This window comes from Camarhynchus parvulus, chromosome 7 (genome assembly GCF_901933205.1).
Source record: "Camarhynchus parvulus chromosome 7, STF_HiC, whole genome shotgun sequence".
Lineage (NCBI taxonomy): Eukaryota > Metazoa > Chordata > Aves > Passeriformes > Thraupidae > Camarhynchus > Camarhynchus parvulus.
Window position 1 is genome coordinate 18,934,129 of NC_044577.1, and position 16,444 is coordinate 18,950,572.

The 16,444-nt window shown below is 40.2% G+C and overlaps 1 protein-coding gene across 2 annotated transcripts in view; it reads right to left on the bottom strand.

The window, feature by feature from the left end:
• The window catches only part of CERS6 (ceramide synthase 6), a 97,219-nt gene that overhangs the window by 18,823 nt on the left and 61,952 nt on the right, over positions 1 to 16,444 (bottom strand). For both annotated transcript variants that reach the window (XM_030952247.1, XM_030952245.1), the window contains exons 5-8: positions 14,722 to 14,772; positions 12,096 to 12,188; positions 5,899 to 6,027; positions 2,425 to 2,531 (exon numbers count right to left, since the gene is read on the bottom strand). In XM_030952247.1, the coding sequence (XP_030808107.1) occupies positions 2,425 to 2,531; positions 5,899 to 6,027; positions 12,096 to 12,188; positions 14,722 to 14,772 (380 nt within the window). The remainder of the gene's footprint in view (positions 1 to 2,424; positions 2,532 to 5,898; positions 6,028 to 12,095; positions 12,189 to 14,721; positions 14,773 to 16,444) is intronic.

Below are 16,444 nucleotides of genomic sequence, written 5' to 3' on the forward strand. Positions count from 1 at the left end.
CTCACTGGTGGGAAGTGAGTGAGCAGCTTCTTGGGGCTTTGTTGGCAGCTGGGGTTAAAGCATGACAAGGCAGAGGGATCACCAGGGTACCCACTTTGCTTGTGACAGGGAGCACACAGCACACTGCCAGCTGCTGCATTCCTGTCAATGGACAAGCCCTGGCTCAGCCTTCTTTACATTCTCCCTTCATGTATTTCTACATTGAGAATACCCATTTTGAGCTTTCTCTTTTCTGTGCTAAACTATCCTGCTGTCTCAACCTTTCCTCATGTGAGAGGTGTCCAGTCCCCAGATCAATCTCAGTGACTGCTGCTGGACTGTCTCCAGTAGCTTTGTGCCTCTCTGCTGCTGGGAGGCCAGAACTGGACAGTGCTCTGCATGTGGCCTCAGCAGGGCTGGTAGAAAGGCAGGGTCACCTGTCTGAGCCCCCTGCCCACCCCCTCCTAAGGCAGCCCAGGGTTCCAGCAGCCTTTGTTACCACGAGGGCACAGAACTGGCTCATGTTCACCCCAGTGTCCGCTGGAACCCCCAGTTCCTGTGGTGCAAGGCTGCTTTCCTGGTGGTCAGCCCCCAGAAAATACTGCTGCAGGGCTCTGCACTGCTTTTGCTGAACTTCTGAGGCTCCTGTTTGCTGTATCTCCAGCCTGTTGAGGTTCCTTCCCTTTGGATGGCAGCACAACCCTGTGGTGTATCAGACATTCCTCACAGGTGGGAACATGAGCAAACTTGCTGAGGGTGCACTCTGCCCAATAATCCAGTAATTATGTAATTACAAGCCAGTAATTTCATCATAGAAGGTTATCAGGTTGGCCAAGTATGATTTCCCCTTTGCAAATCCAACCAGTCCTCATCTGACTGAGCCTTCCCTTAAGCACACTCATTTACTGCAGTCTCCAGCAGCAGAAATGCAGTGGTGAAATTGGGTCCTCCCTCCATTTCTCAATATAAAACGGAAAGCAGAGGTCAGGTGAAATCCTATGAGCAGGAATGCCACCATTTTTCCTATCTGAGATCATGGAAGTAGAAAAACCAGCTTATTTCATTTACAGAAATTCAGTGAATGGCCCATTGGCTTCAAGGAAGGACTGAGAAGGGAAGCAAAACTGTTTAAGAATGAAAAAAATACTCCTTAAAGAAAAGAACAAGTGTTTTTAAACATACAGTTTGTGTGTCTATCCATTTGAATGTTTGTCATGTTTGTTCACCAACTCACAGCACAGGAGGGACCAGGCATTATGACAATATCTTTGGAGTCATCAAATGCTAAATGAGGCTTGTACATTGTAGGGTTAAGCAGAGCTGATGACACAGCTCCCTAAGGGCATCTTGCTCTTACCCTGTTTGCATTAACAAAACCTCAAAGAGGTATCATTTGTGAGGTTTAGAAAGGAAACTGGAGCAGGGAGGTTGACATTGGCATCTGTAAGTCCTCTGCAGCTCAGTGGTAATCTAAATAAACTCTACAAAGGGTACAATTTCTGGCATTCTTGCTGCTTCCCAAAAACAAAACTGTCATTGGTAATTTTCTGATGCAATGAAAGACCTCTCTTACTTGCCTAGAAATACAGATATCTGTGCTAGTTCTGTTTATAAGAAAGAAAAGATTGAGAAAAGAGCCAAAATACCTCCTCTCAGCCCTCCTCATATATAGTGCACAGGATGCAGAAAAACTTTAATGCATTTTTACAAATAAGTACATCCATGTGTTTCCTAATTAGCCATCTGCCCCCTGGATCAGAAGATCCCAGCTAAAGAACCAAACATCTGTGCTCAGTCTGTGTGCATGCATGTCTGTGTACCTACAAGAGTGTGAGCACATGCAAGCAGCTGACTGTCTGGGAAGATGTGAGATTCCAGTAAGAGCTGTGTAATTTCACACAAACCTAGACAGAAGTGTTACACAGCTGCCTCAGGAACCCCAATTCAAAGGAGAGGTGGAAAAGGAGTAGCCTGCAGTATCTCAATTTGCATGGTAGTAACATCCTTATACCAGTTTCACAGGTCAGATTTTACTTATTCCACTGTGTTTTTCTTTAAGCTGAAAGTGCTCATGAAGCACGCACTGAAAGCTACTGAGAATATTCTAGCTTCAAGCTTAGCTGCTGGTCAGTTTTTTTGGTGACTAATACTTTCATTTTCCTCTCCTTTCTTGCCAACACAGCCAGCCACCTGCTAGTCTGAAGCTAGGCTGTCTCCAACTCACTTCCAGCTTTAAAGCAGCAGAAGGCCCAGGTGTTTCTCATCTAGCACACAGTAAACACAATGGCACTAGCAAACAGGCTGTTTCAGCACCTGGTTATGTCTGAAACTCTCCCTGGTGCTTTGGGAAACAGAGAAACAGCAATGAATCGTTTTCAATTATAACATACTTATTTCCAAGCCTGTTTGGTGCCTAGAGCTTGAGAAAACAATGTCCTTACTCACCATAAGGGATATATGCCAAGCCTACTGACAATGAAGACAACGGCAAATGTAAGGAACAGAAGGTCACTCAGTTTTTGACACTTGCAATAGTTTGCCATTTTGGCAGCCTGCAAAAGAAAAAGATGTCTTTTTACTTCCATGAGGACAACTGAATTCTCTTGTACTGTGTATAAGCTGTAGGAAAAAGAAGAAATCAAATTTTTATGAAATCACTAACATTTTCACTGGGCCACCTCACAGTAATCTTGGAACTCCTCTCCACCAAGCAGCTGGAAAATATCTTCTTTGGAAAAAAACCCAAACCAGACTACATAAAACTAGAGTATGTATTTAATTTCTTTATTTCCCACTCAATTTCATTTCTGAGATTGTACAATTTCAGATTTGCAAAACTCTTCTAAAGCTTTTATTGGACCCCAGTATGTTTACGGTGTCTTTGTCCCCAAACTCTTTACCTGCTAATCTTTCACCTTTCCAGTATGCTCACTGGCATTTGCAGCATCCATCTACCTTCCATGTGCCCCATGCTCTCTGACCTTCTAGTAGCTGCTATATATAAACTTTGTCTCAATTCCTCCAGTACACCCCATGTACCACATTTTTCTGAAGCTTCTCTTCTTCCTTTTCTGCCTAAACAGAATAGTTTCCACCTCAAAGATTATACCACTCCCCTTCAAGTATTTTTCCAAGACTCTCTTTTCAGCTTCTGCTTTCTAACTTGTTGTCCTATGCTTATACTGACATGCTTTTCTCACTTGTCTTCATGCAATCTTCTGACTCTTTCCCAGTGAAGGACTCACTAATTAATTACTCTTCTCTGAAACTGCTCATTAAAAGACTGATCTTCCCAGAAGTTTCTTTACCCTATTCTCCCCAAAGAAAATTATATACAGGGAAGGAAGCTTGTTTTAAGATGTCCATGCTGCTTCTACAGTGTTAATGTGTGCAAGCAGTTAATTATTTTAAAATAACATCTGCTTTGAGACAGGGTCAGTCTTTCTTCATGTTTTCTGTCAAATGTATCCAGATAGTCCACCTAAGTCACTGGGAACTCTTTTGTGTCCACTGAAGCCACTGGGAGCCCTTTCAAAGCTCCTTTCTGAGGGGACCTGCATCCAGCTCCCAGTACCCCACAAGATACTTGTGCAGGCTTTCCAGAGTACTAAGAGGGAGCAAAATTACTACAACCATGCATACAGAATACAATTCTGAATGCAGAATTCAAACCAGAGAAAGAGATAATCTGGATGCCAAAACTAAACCTGCACTTTTGGATGTTACCCAATTTCTGCAATGTTCCCACTAAAAACCTGAACATGAAGATTATTCGTCACTAAAGAAACCCAGTTAAGAAGCTCCCAGAACATGAGGAAAGCCATCACTGCTGTGAAGAAAACATAACCCTTCTGAATCGGTCCTATTTTCTAGAGGACACACACAAATTTCCTAGCAGTTTGAAGGAAATAGCCTAGTTTGAAGGAAAATGCACTTTGGTGCCAATATATAAAGCAGAAGCATTACTAACTTCCTTGCTTTTCAGATGATGGAAAATTCAGTCCAGGAATTCTGGATGTATTTCCATGGTGGCAGTTTAAAAACTGTTCCTTAGTGCATGAAGCTGATATTACTATAGCAACTTGTAGTAGTATCATGCCATTTCTCAAAAACAGTACAGCTATTGGGACACTGGTTCTCAAATAACAAATTACAATAATTCGACAAATTATATAGTGATAAAGACAGAATACAAAAAAGGGGAATGAATATGTTGTTGTTGGATGGAACTTGGCCACCTAAGACAATAGAACACAATTTTCTGAATTTAAAAACCAAGGAACACAGCATTACAAATTCTTGCAAATCCTACTATGGCTCTTCCATACTTCCAGATACCTTAAGACCTGTGGAAAAAAATCTCACCTCCAGTATTCCCACGAATGCACACTACATTTTGCAATGAGAATAACAAAAAATGGTGTTTTCTAGCTTTCCAGTGCATGTGTTTCATTATGAAATGGTAGATGGAAAGAGTCTAGTGCCCTCCAGAAACAGCTTTTCATTTTTACAAATATGTAATAGGTAACACAAGTCAGGTGCACAACTGACCCATCAAGGCAAGCCATTTAACCACTTCTTTTGCAGTTTGGTAGTCTTCTTCCTCTGCACTGATTTCCTCTCAGTAATGTCAGCACTACGCAAGAGTCCATCTCCTCTCATATGGCACCAGTGCTGTGACCCACTGCCCTAGCAGAATTTCCAGTCAAACCAGACTGCAAGACCTGACTAGAAAGCCCACTTAAGTATGTGCCTCACGAGGAAGCATATCTGATCAATGTTTGCAACTGGTGAGAATACCAGCAATTCCTCTTTGTCTCAGTTAATGAACAGAGGGTAAAGTTTTAGCTAGCCTAGTACAGCTGCTCTCTAGTGTTTTTATAGTTCCACAGACACTGGTCTGATCTAGAATAAACATCTTTAAGTACTTCTTTCTGGTGGTGAGAAAACAGGAATGAAGAAAGTTTAGGTGAAGTCACAGCTAGCTATACACATTGCTAAAAGAGAAAAATAAACTTGCAAAGATATGATTATTTTTATCCCAAAAAATCCATATTCTCTTTTGGTTTCTATCTCAGGAAGTCATGTGCTTTCTAGATCAAAAAAGATTAAAAAATAAAACCATATTTACAGCACTACTGAATCAGAATGGCAGGATCTTGATTTTGCAATAGGTGACTCATGCAGTAAGTCTATATTCTTGCATAACAGGTATCCTTGCAGGTACTTGAATAAAAAAATAATTTCAGACAAAATAGATATTAACTTTGAAGGAGAGTTCAGAGACAGTCAAATTTCAGCATGACCCATAACTGATGCAGATAAAGGATGATAACATCTCTAAGTTGCCACTATGGAAGTTCAGACCATCTTGCCTTAAAAGAATTTTAATCATCCCTTCTTCTCCAAATACAGCTGCTGGTACTGGGATCCAGAGCCATGGGAACCTGCAAAGTCAGAGGTCAGCTCCCTGGCCATGCCCAAAGAAGCCACTAAATTGTCCAACACCCTCTGCCCAGCAAAGCAGAGCAGAAGCACACTGTGACACCTTGATTCTTTCACAGACAGGGTCATTGCTCCACACACCATGTCACAGGGGTTAAGGACCAGGTGAGCCACTTTCACCACTTTCCAGATTTTGCAACTTTAGCTTTTGATTTTCCCATGCTGCATTTACAATCTGCATGTAACCCTCCCTGGCATGCAAAGCATTACCAGTCTCTGCTCTGTACAAGCAACAGATCAAAGGAGAAATCAGTCTGAAATCAGAAATATGGGCTGCTACAAGTGCAAGATATTTAAGCAAGGAAATAGACTATATTAATCCCCCATTACCATCTTGAACTGGCTTAGGAGACACTTGTTCTGCATAACAAAAAGGTTCTGCCCAGTGACAGGATGACATAGGAATGATCTCACCTCTAGGACAATATCAGCTGCATCATGGAGACACAAGATCAAGGTTCCCACTCGTGTCAGATTGGTCACGTATGAGAAGGTAATCAGGGTGACTGTTACAATGTGATGTGTAAACATGATTCCAAAGTCCTAGAGAAGCAGAAGCAAGGAAAAGACACAAAAACCAAAAATGCAATGAAGCAAACACTGATATTCTGCATTCATATACAAAATTGGATGGTTGTTTCTTAAATCCAGCATTATATTTAAGTTATAAAAATATCTACTATATAAGTGTATTACACACCCTACTCTATATTTCATTTAGACTGAATAAAATAATCATTGTATGCTAACCAAATGCAAAAACATTATTGAAAGCTAGGCAATGACCACACTTCTCAGTTCATAGTAATTTAACCTAATAAAGTAAACATTTGCAGTTGAAGCTACTTTGAAAAGGCATATGTACATGCAAATCAAATTCCGCCGTACTTTTTATGCATCAAGTAACATATGATTATAACAATATGCATAACCAAGTGCCAAATAATTCACCATTCAGAAGACAGCAAATAGCTACAAAGGAAGGCACCAGTGCACTAGGACAGCAGGCACCTGCCAAGAACAACTGGGAGAATCCCAGATCCAGGCTTTTATTTGTTTGTTTTTAATCAAGGTGCTTTGTCTTCACACTGTAACAGGGTCAGGAAAGTCTTCAAATGAGCTGGAGCATCTCCTCCTAATTGGTTCTAATCCACTGCCTCCCAAATGATGCAGGCTAGCTGGTCTCCATGCCTTTAACTCTCAGTTATTTGCCCATAAAGTAACTGTTTGTATTGAAAAATCTGGGAGTGGTGACACTTCCAGAAGTAACATCGCATTCCCAGATACTTGCCATGAGGCAGATAAAGCAGAGGGAACAATCTGCCTGCCTAGCCTAGGCTCCCAGACTGATTAATGAGAGAACAGGACCTAATGAGACTCTTCTCAGCAAGGCACTGAGTCAGTAAAAAATAAAGTCTTGTTGACATTTGCTGAACGACCTGCACAGCTTTGAGGAAGTGATATTAAAACCCTTAAGAAAAGATACAGGCAACATTTAACTGGGAAGTTTCTCTATGCACCAGATGTAAAAACTGTAGCACAGCTCCCAGCAGATTCAGTGGCTCTCATGCAGAGCAATCAGAAAGGAGAGAGACCCAGGCAGTCAAAAGGAGCAGCTCCTTCAGGCAGCCTGCTCACCAAGTGTATTGGGAGGTGGAATTTGGCTTTCTGATAGCTTTTGTTGGCCAGTCCTGTTGAGCTGTGGTAGTCTTCAGCTAAGTAGCCCACAACAGAGAAAACCAAAACTGTGCCCTTGGAGGGGCAGCACGTGGTTTGCAAAGGAGCTGAAGGAACCTGTGCTGGGCAGGAGGGCCCTATGGAAAGTGCCACGAGCTCCAATTAACACAGGGGCAGCTCTGGAACAGCAGCAGCTCCAGCCCCTGACTGCACTGTCTGCTCAGTCCTGAGGAGCATTACCTGCACCGTGCTCCCACAGCTCTCTTTGGGAATGCAGCAGGCACCACTGGTTTTAAGGATCTGCAGTGCCACTGCCTCCCAGTACCAGCACCTGCCTTCCCTGCAGTGTACACCTGCAGTCCATGGAAAAACCTGAAGCTTGGGCAGTCTCACTAACTGAAGAGGGACAGGACCTGCTCCCAGCCTATCACTTATGTTCAACGCTGTCAGGTGCTACAAGATCCTATTTCCTGCTCCTCAGTAGGCACTGCCAGTACCTCCAACACAGTTAGAAGAAAAAGACAATTAAAGGCCATTTCCCTTTCTGAGTGTCCTAAGGGAAAACAAGGGTTTGGCATCTCAGTTATTTCAGGAACTACAAACACACACATAAAGACCATTTCACCACTTCACAATAATAAAACCAGCAAAGTACCTACCTTATTCCATGGGATTACAACTAAGCTACTATTACTGCCCTGTGGCCATACTGCAGCCTAGCTCTTTACCTCCTTCACCTGCAGGCACTATGGCACTGTTCTTAATTTCCCTTACAAATGCAATTACATTAGCACATAGGCAGTCCTAATGGGGCAAAAAGTCAAGTAGAAAATCTCCCTTGTTTTCACAGCTGACACATTCATGTTCTACAAATACTAGATTTCTAGTCCCTCTTGGATATTCTTCAAGGCATTCCTGACAATATGGATTATTCCTAAGAAATCCTAATGTTCTTGGGCAGCAGTCTTCTGCATTTTTGCAAGACTCTTCTTAAAGAAATGCTGTCTGGGGAACTCCTGTAATAATGTTTCTTAAAAAAGACAGTTACTTGACTCTGCCACCTCTGAAACAGAGGTGCTGGACTGACCTAGAGAAAACTGTTGGAAAAAAGTAGTAATTATATAAATAAGACTGCTTTGTTATTGGGATAGTTTCTTTCCTCTTTGTGACACTTTTTAAAGTCATTAATTAATACTATGCTCTGAAGATGCTACCTGTTAGATTTTAGTTATACACAAGGGTATTGAACACATAGATACCAAGTGGTAACTGTGTTCCCAGCTTACTCCAACACTTTCACCCATATATAGTGGAAGAGCAGCTGTACAGGAATGGGCTTCTTAATTTTTGTGGGTTTCTTCTTCTTTTTTTTTTTTTTTTAGTTAATGTATTTCAAATCCTAGGTATGTTTGTGAAAGATGTGTTTATTTACAGAAGATTCATAGCCTCCAGTTGTAACTGCTGGAAGATGTCATGTGCCTAGGTTAAGAAAATCCATGGCTAAGAACAGGACAAAGAACCTATTCTAGACATCATCAGTGGGAAGAACACAGGGCAGAGAGCAGAGAAACCCCATGGGTCCCAACTTGTGGACAAGCCCTCTGGAATTAAGGCCTCTGCCACCCACATTTTTTTAACGTGTCACACTCAGTGACTGAACTGCGAAGGGGCCATGGAGCATTAGTGTCACTGAAGGGCAAAATAGCAACTGCATGGCTTGTATTGCAGATCAGCAAGGAAAGGGAAAGGTCTGCAAAACATATGCAATCTAAACTGCTTCCACTGAAACAAAAGAAATCAATTCTGTGCGTCTTTCTTTGCCAAGAAAAGTCACTTTGAAGAAAGAAATCTAGTATCCAAATTTAGCAAAATATAGTGCAAATTTTCTAGAATCAAAATTCAGTATTCAAGAAAATCAGCAGCTACAGATCATTTTATTCTTGGAATGAGTGAACTGTCATTAAAAAAAAAAAGTAAAACACCAAGCTTTAGGAATTGCCAAATGCTTGGAAATAAAAGGCATGAATACACAGAAAGGTCTCCTAGACCTTCTACAAACCTGTTAAAACTCTGAGTACAAATTCTATACATTCTTTTAAATGTACCTGTCAAATATTTTTCTATTAAACAATACATCAGGCATCCAGAAAGCACATAAATAAGCCTTACTGCTTTTAAGGTTCATCAGGTGCTTTTGAAACTGACAAACTTCAGCTTTTAATTTTGCTAATTATTTTTTTCAGTGTTTTACAAAACAGGAGCATGAGGAGCTGGAAAAAGATGATAAAACACCAATTCATACTAGGTTTCAGTCTTTGGAAATGAACACTCTTAAGGGAGAATATCATTACAGCAGCGTAGTAGATATTTGTGAAGCTAAAAGCACGCCATTATGAAACTGTAGAAGTTGATACACACAGTTCACTGACTTAATGCCAATAGTAGGTTTGTGCAGCAGCCTAGTTTGCTCACACCTCCAGTCAGGCAAAGACAATCTGGTGGAATTTGTAACACCTAAATAAAGATAAACACGTATTTGAAAGTAAAAAAAAAAGAACCAAAACCCTGGAAGTAATTTTTGAAGTCATCAGTTTGCTATCAGAGAAGAATAAAACGGAGATGGAAAACAGTAAATACACTTCTCTTGATCTACAGTAAATAAAAGAGCAGTTCTGGAGTTAGGTCAATGCTGAGGGCTGCTGCTTCCAGCAAGGACACACTGCACCTCTCCTTCAGACAAACCCAACTACATGAAAAAAACCACTTGGCTGAATTCCTGCAGTGCTCAAAACTGCCTGGGCACTTCTGATCATCCCAGAATACAACACAGCCACTGCTGCTGAATTTAAAGTACCTAAAATGATAACCAAGATTTAGATAAAAATATTCCTTTCACTGTAACATGAAAACATCAACAGCTTACTTAGGTTGAGAATGTTAATCTGCTCTGTACAAGCCAATTGTGAAATATTACAATAGCATCTGATATTAGCTGGCAAGTTTCCTGCTTCCTGTTGAACAAATTCCTATTCCATGTGGGCACCATTCCACACATTGCATATGGGGTGCATTACAAGGCTCCCACAGTTTTTTAAACTCAGCCTTCTTTTAGAAGAGAACTACTATGGTGTTGCAAGAACTGGTGTCTCTGTCAAGCTTGTACTCCTTTTTGCCAACTATTCTAAGTCTCCAGTACTAACATTTTTCGCTCAGTGGGTTTCCTTGGCAGCTTGCACTCCAAACAGTTTTACTGTGTGACACCAGGGCACAGCTGCATCTCTCCAATCTGATGTTCCTCATTATCAATTCTGCTTACACTACAAAAAGAGCTGTCTCCACAGTCCAAACCAGTGTGTGGTTTAACAGGTCATTTATAAATATGGCATTTCCCCTGCTCCCTGCTGGGTACTGATAATGAAAGGCCTTTGACTTGCTGTCATTGCACTGCAGATGTGCTCCTGCTCTCTGCTGGACACTGCACATTCTTGGACAGAGCTGTTGCTTGGGACACTGCTTGGGTCTGGTGCTCTGGGTTCAGGAGCTGTGGCTGGGGTGTCAATAGGCTGCTAGCAATTCACTTCCCCACCTCCAGGTCTCATCCTATTTCCACAGCACGTTGCCCCAAGGTTTTTCTGATAACAAGTACATGTCATTTCTATATAACTAAGAAACAGACTTGGCCCCTGCAGTGTAATATTAGTCAATATTACTCTTGATTTAAATTCATCTCCACTATCATACAGCTCCCTTAAGTATTGTCTCTATCTCAGTTTGTGAAACTGTTATACTCATTTCAAGCTCATGATTAACAGAATGTTTAGCATCTACAGACAATGCAAGCAAGGGATTTATATGTTTTCATCATAAATTTGTTGTTTTATTTACAATTTATGCTCCAATATGGATTTAAATTTTGTGGATGCTTTCTTGAGATTTCTACTTCTGGAATAATCTGGAAATCCAAATAGAGGAGTGTGTTTCTATACAGGTAGCTCTGGCATAGGACTCCCAGGAATACACTGTGGTTCTAAGTGACAGATGAGTTTATTCAGGTCATAATGCATCCCTCATTTACTCTTTTCAGAGTTATGCTCCTGCTACGATTCTAATAAACAGGATTTTTTTCCATTAGCATAGCCTTCAATCATTTATTTTAATGACAGCTGAAGGAAGCACATAAAGATATTATAAAATCCTTTCAAATGTTTGAAAAAATTAATTTTGAAACCTTAAAGCCCCTGCAAGAATAGCTCAATGGACTGTTATTACAGAATAACTGTTGTGCTGCTTGTTCTGCTATGGCCTAGGATTCTCCTCAGAGGAGAGAACTTGGAATATGAAACAGGTTGCAACTAATTCTGGAAAAATATTTCTATTTGGATAGAGTCTTGTTTTTTTTTCATTAACAACTCTCTAATAGCAATGCTCAGCTACATGACCGGAAGGGTAAAAATTAAATATAACATCACTTTTTAATATTAAATGTTTTTCCTGTCCTTTTGTAGAAAAATCTGAAAGCCCTCACAGATCTTACCTCACAAAGTGATAATGTGAATTTATGAGGCAGTCTTGCCCTTTTCTTGGTATTTCATTGTTTAAATCTTAGAAGAAACAGATATATCTAACAGATACTACCTGTTCAATTCCATTCAAGTCACTGCATGAAAGCAGAAGGTTCTTTTGGCTTCTGCTGTTTGCCCTTCAATATTTTCTCCAGGCTTTTCTTTCCATATGCAGGAAAACCTCACATTACAGCAACAAGAAGCAGAGTAAGACAATCTAGACAGTTTCTCAGCAATGAATATCTGCAAGAGCTGAACACTGGAAAGAACTGTATTTCCAGTTCACTGCACATGTAATGCAGCTACTCCTCAAGTAAAGAACGATATGTTAAAGCTTAAAGCTCTCTGTGTTTTCAGTCTTGTTGTTCTTACCTTTCTTTTGACATCAATGAATTGAGAAAACATTAAGGACCAGTAGAATGACAATTCAACTATGTAGTAGTAATGAAGGTCAGGCATCAGGGGCTGAAAGATGGAGATGAGAAAATGTTAATAGAGTCTAACTGACATTACAGGCAGCTGTGATCCATAGGAAACATTTAATTGTAGGGGATTATTGAGTTATACATAAGTGTCCTATGTGAAGAAAGATGATGGTTGCCTCTTTCAAACTCTGGTGGCTCTGGAAAAATAAAACTCCCCACCATACTCTCTTCTAATGTTTTAACTCTGACAATACTGTAATACCAAAAATTATGATATTGTCCATTTGGAACCCAGAGCAAACTAAATTCTGGGTATTCCTAAGTCTGTTTTGAAAGTTTACTTGAAAGATCTAGCTGTATATCAGTAATTTGGGTTTAAAGCATAGCAAAAAACCAATACTGGAGCAGACTAGAAAAAAAGTAATGCTAGTATATAATCTCATCTGATCATGATGAAAATGTGGGCTTTGAGCAGAGCTCTTTATAATAGAAATGCCTCTTTTTGAAGAATTTAACCATTTTCTGGGGACATATTAACATTTGGAAAGAAGAAAATAAAATAAATTCATCGAAGCATCTTGTTTGATATACAACATGGTTACAGAGTTGTTTAAAAATAAAAGAAATTTTACAAATTCACAACCAAAATCAACCTGGGGTAACTTCAAAGATGGTAACTGGTAGCACATATAAACACTTTGACCCTCAGCCTAAGAGAACCAGTCCTAGGAGCTACCCTAATTTAAATGTGCTTCCATGATAGTCACGCCTTCCATGGCAACATAGACAGGGACACTGGCAAAGGAGAAGCTCCTGAGGGCAATTCCCAAGGGATTAGATGGATTATCTCTAGAGCACCTTGCACTGGCACAACTGTGCACCCAAGCAGGGTATGAGCTGTTTCCATTGGCAAGAGGTATTTCAGTTGCACCTTTTATTCCCATTCCCTTTTGCAGACAAGTTCCTTGCAGCTGAAAGCCAATCCTTGGATTCCCAGGAAATGTGCTATGGGTGTTAATTTAATACAGACATATGCTTATACTTTATGAAAAATGTGTAACTCAAAATCCATCCTTTAAAGCCATTCCTTGGGCCAATATAACTCTTTTCTGAGTCAAAGAGACTGCCAACAGACTTTGATTATGTGTAATTAAAAAGAGAAAGAAAATAAGAGCTTGCAATGAACTGCAACTATTATACCCATTATTGCAAGGGAACTCTCTGGGGAAAATTTCTAGTAAAAAATGAAGATTTTTCAGCTGCTTTATTAACAACAGCATTCATACTTCAAAAGCCATACATAGTGATAGTGTAGGGCAATTCTAAAAATGTCACAGATTCCTTCTTGGATCAATAGTGTGTTTAACTTAGTTCAAATGTTAGGTTCCAGTTCTCCACAGACTTAACCTCAATAGGTTAACCTGTGATTATGGCTGTGTCATCACCAAATGATCCATTTGACTATGTTTACAGTAAAGCCCAGCTGGATTTCTGCAGTGCATTGTTCAGTAATTTACAAAGGAGTTGTACCAAATAAAAGATTTGAAATTTTATCTAGCTGTGGGAAAAAACCAACAGAACAAACTGAAACCCCTGCACTTAGCCCTGATTAGCACCTAGTAGATATTTTTATCTTCGAGACAGTGATTTTCATAATGACTTTAATTTGACAATTTGCTTTATGTCTGCTACTAGAACAATATTAGATATAGTAATTTTACCTCCCACACTCTAAAAGCTGTAACCAACTTTTAAATGACTTTGTTCTTCTGGTAAGTCTGGTAAACATATGTTCTTCAATCAGTAAGCTTCATGGTCTTTTGTTTTCAGTCAACCTCTTCTTGCATGTAATAACACAAAAAAGTAGGAAACGGGGCTGAGAGGCACCAGTGACTGTAGCTACATCAATCTAAGAAACAACTGTACCTGAAGTTTCTGAGGGATTAAGTTTCAACACTTCCCCCATTCAATCTCTGCTGCTGCTTCCCTAATGTTGTTCAGTTCACCCTCCAGTCCCTAGGTGGAATTTAAGTCATTATTTCTTCTGAAGCTACACGACCAAATTCCCTCAACATTTCTTGGATCAAGATTTCTGCTGAACTGTCTCCACTGAACTATTTCCAACAGAGACACAACCTTCAAGAACAGTAGGATCCAAACACAGTTCTGTTCAGTCTCTGTTCTGTCAAGGGCTGTTGACTGTCACAGAGATTCATGTGTCCTTGGGACAATACTCTTATTCACATTTCCAGTCAGGCAATTGCTTTTTTTCCCCCCTTCCCTGCTCTCAGGGTGTATATATATATATATATATATATGCACACCCTAGGTTAAATTCCTTAAACTGCAAACTCTTCTTTGGAGCTTTTGGAATTTAATGTGTGGAATTCAGGCGTGACAGCTATGTCCATCTTTCCCATCTTGAACTCAAGCAAGATGGGAAGAATCTAGCAACGTTCTGAAGTGCTGAGTAGCCCATTCACACAAACATAGTGGCACAAAGCTCCACCATAACAAAACTAGAGCTCTGCAGAAGTGTCATGCTTGTTCTTAGACAACACTGTAACTTTTACCTGATATGGATACCCGCTCCAGCACTGCCTGGTATTCCAGAGCCAGGGTGTCTGAAAGGAAGAAAAAGCAAAACAAAGGTCAGTACAGACCACTTGGTGCTATGTTAAGTGTATATATTTAATAGTAATGAAGGACAAAAAATATAAGAACAGCTTAGAATTTGCATTTTTTGATAGAGGCTAGGAAAATCAAATAGAACAAGGAGACTTCTCAGAGACTTTTAGAGCATGAATTAGAGCAATTTGCCTGGTTTTGTTGGTACCCCATGACCTCACTTTTACAAGAGTGAAGACTGAAAGCAGCCAGCTCATGCTTGGATGGTCAGATCTCACAATATATTCTCAATAGCAAAGAAAATTTTGACCTCAGACAGTTTAAATATTTCAAAGAAGATTCCTTCCATATGTTATTATATATAGGCATTCTTCCATACAGGATCCACCCTTCATCTTTAGATCGCCTTATCTACTCTACAGTCGAGCACAAAGGGGACAGAACATCATTAGTCAGCCTCCTGGATTAAGGCAGCACACAGCTTACACTTGCAGCATCAAATGCTTCCCCTAGATCACAGTTTTTCAAATAAATCCTCACCGCCTGAGAGGAGGCCTGTTCTTGCTTTCACCATCAGGTGGAGCAGCTCAGCTCAGGCAAACCACATCAAACTCATCCAAAATACAGTGGGTGAGTGTCAAAGCAAGCAACCAGACACTAGGCAGAATGGTAAAGCCCCCAGGCTGAGAATCAGGCTAGGTAGGAAGGATTTTTGAATATGCCCTTTAATGAAAAAGAAGACAATAAAAAATTTTCATACCAATACCCCCAGTGCTCCAGAAATGACAAAGAATAGTTCTTACAGTAGCCTGAAAGGTATGCCAGCATTTGAAGTAACAGACCTCCTGGAGTTTCTGATATGCCTCTCTCGAGGATGCTTAAAGCCCACCCAAACTCATCCTTCCCTCCATCACAAATAACTTCTTCATGGAACCAATTAATTGGTTCTAATGTCTCCACAGTATTTACGGTGCTATACAAGTTCCCCTCATTTCATGCAATAAAAGTCTTTGGAAACAGCCACAGTATCTCTGCAAGACAATATAAAGAATCTAAAATATTTCTGTCTGACAGGTGCCTAAATTAGATCCACACAAATATTCTAGGATAATTCATAGTTTTAGCCAGGTTTGAAAAGCTGTACCTGTCTTTCATATCATATTCATCAAAAGATAAGAGATGCTTCCTACCCAATTATTTTGCTGCCTAAATTACAGGTCCTAGCAAAAAAAGCATATTTTTCTCTTTCAAATATTATGACATCTTAAGGCTTCTTCATAGAGATGCTTGCTGCAGGAGCTACAGATACAGAGATTTATGAGCAATTAAAATGCTGATTGCTAAATAAAATAGGCCTTTCTTGATGAACCTATAACCACAAAGCCCTACAGGGTATCACAACTGACAAGTAATGTAATGCATGCATTAAGCCTCAAAGACCAGAGCAGCAGAATATATGCCCCTTCTGAGCCACATAGGGCTCAGAAAGCCATGCTGTCATCTCAGACAAAATGCTTCTGAGTAGCTGTTTGGAAACCTAATGGATCCTTTGTGGGCAAGAGCACTTAAAATATCAGGGCTCCTGCAGCATCTTCTTACCCTTCTTTCCTCCCCAGTCTCCCTTCCCCCTGACTTGCCTTGGCATCTCTGAGTTGCTGTTAATAGCTT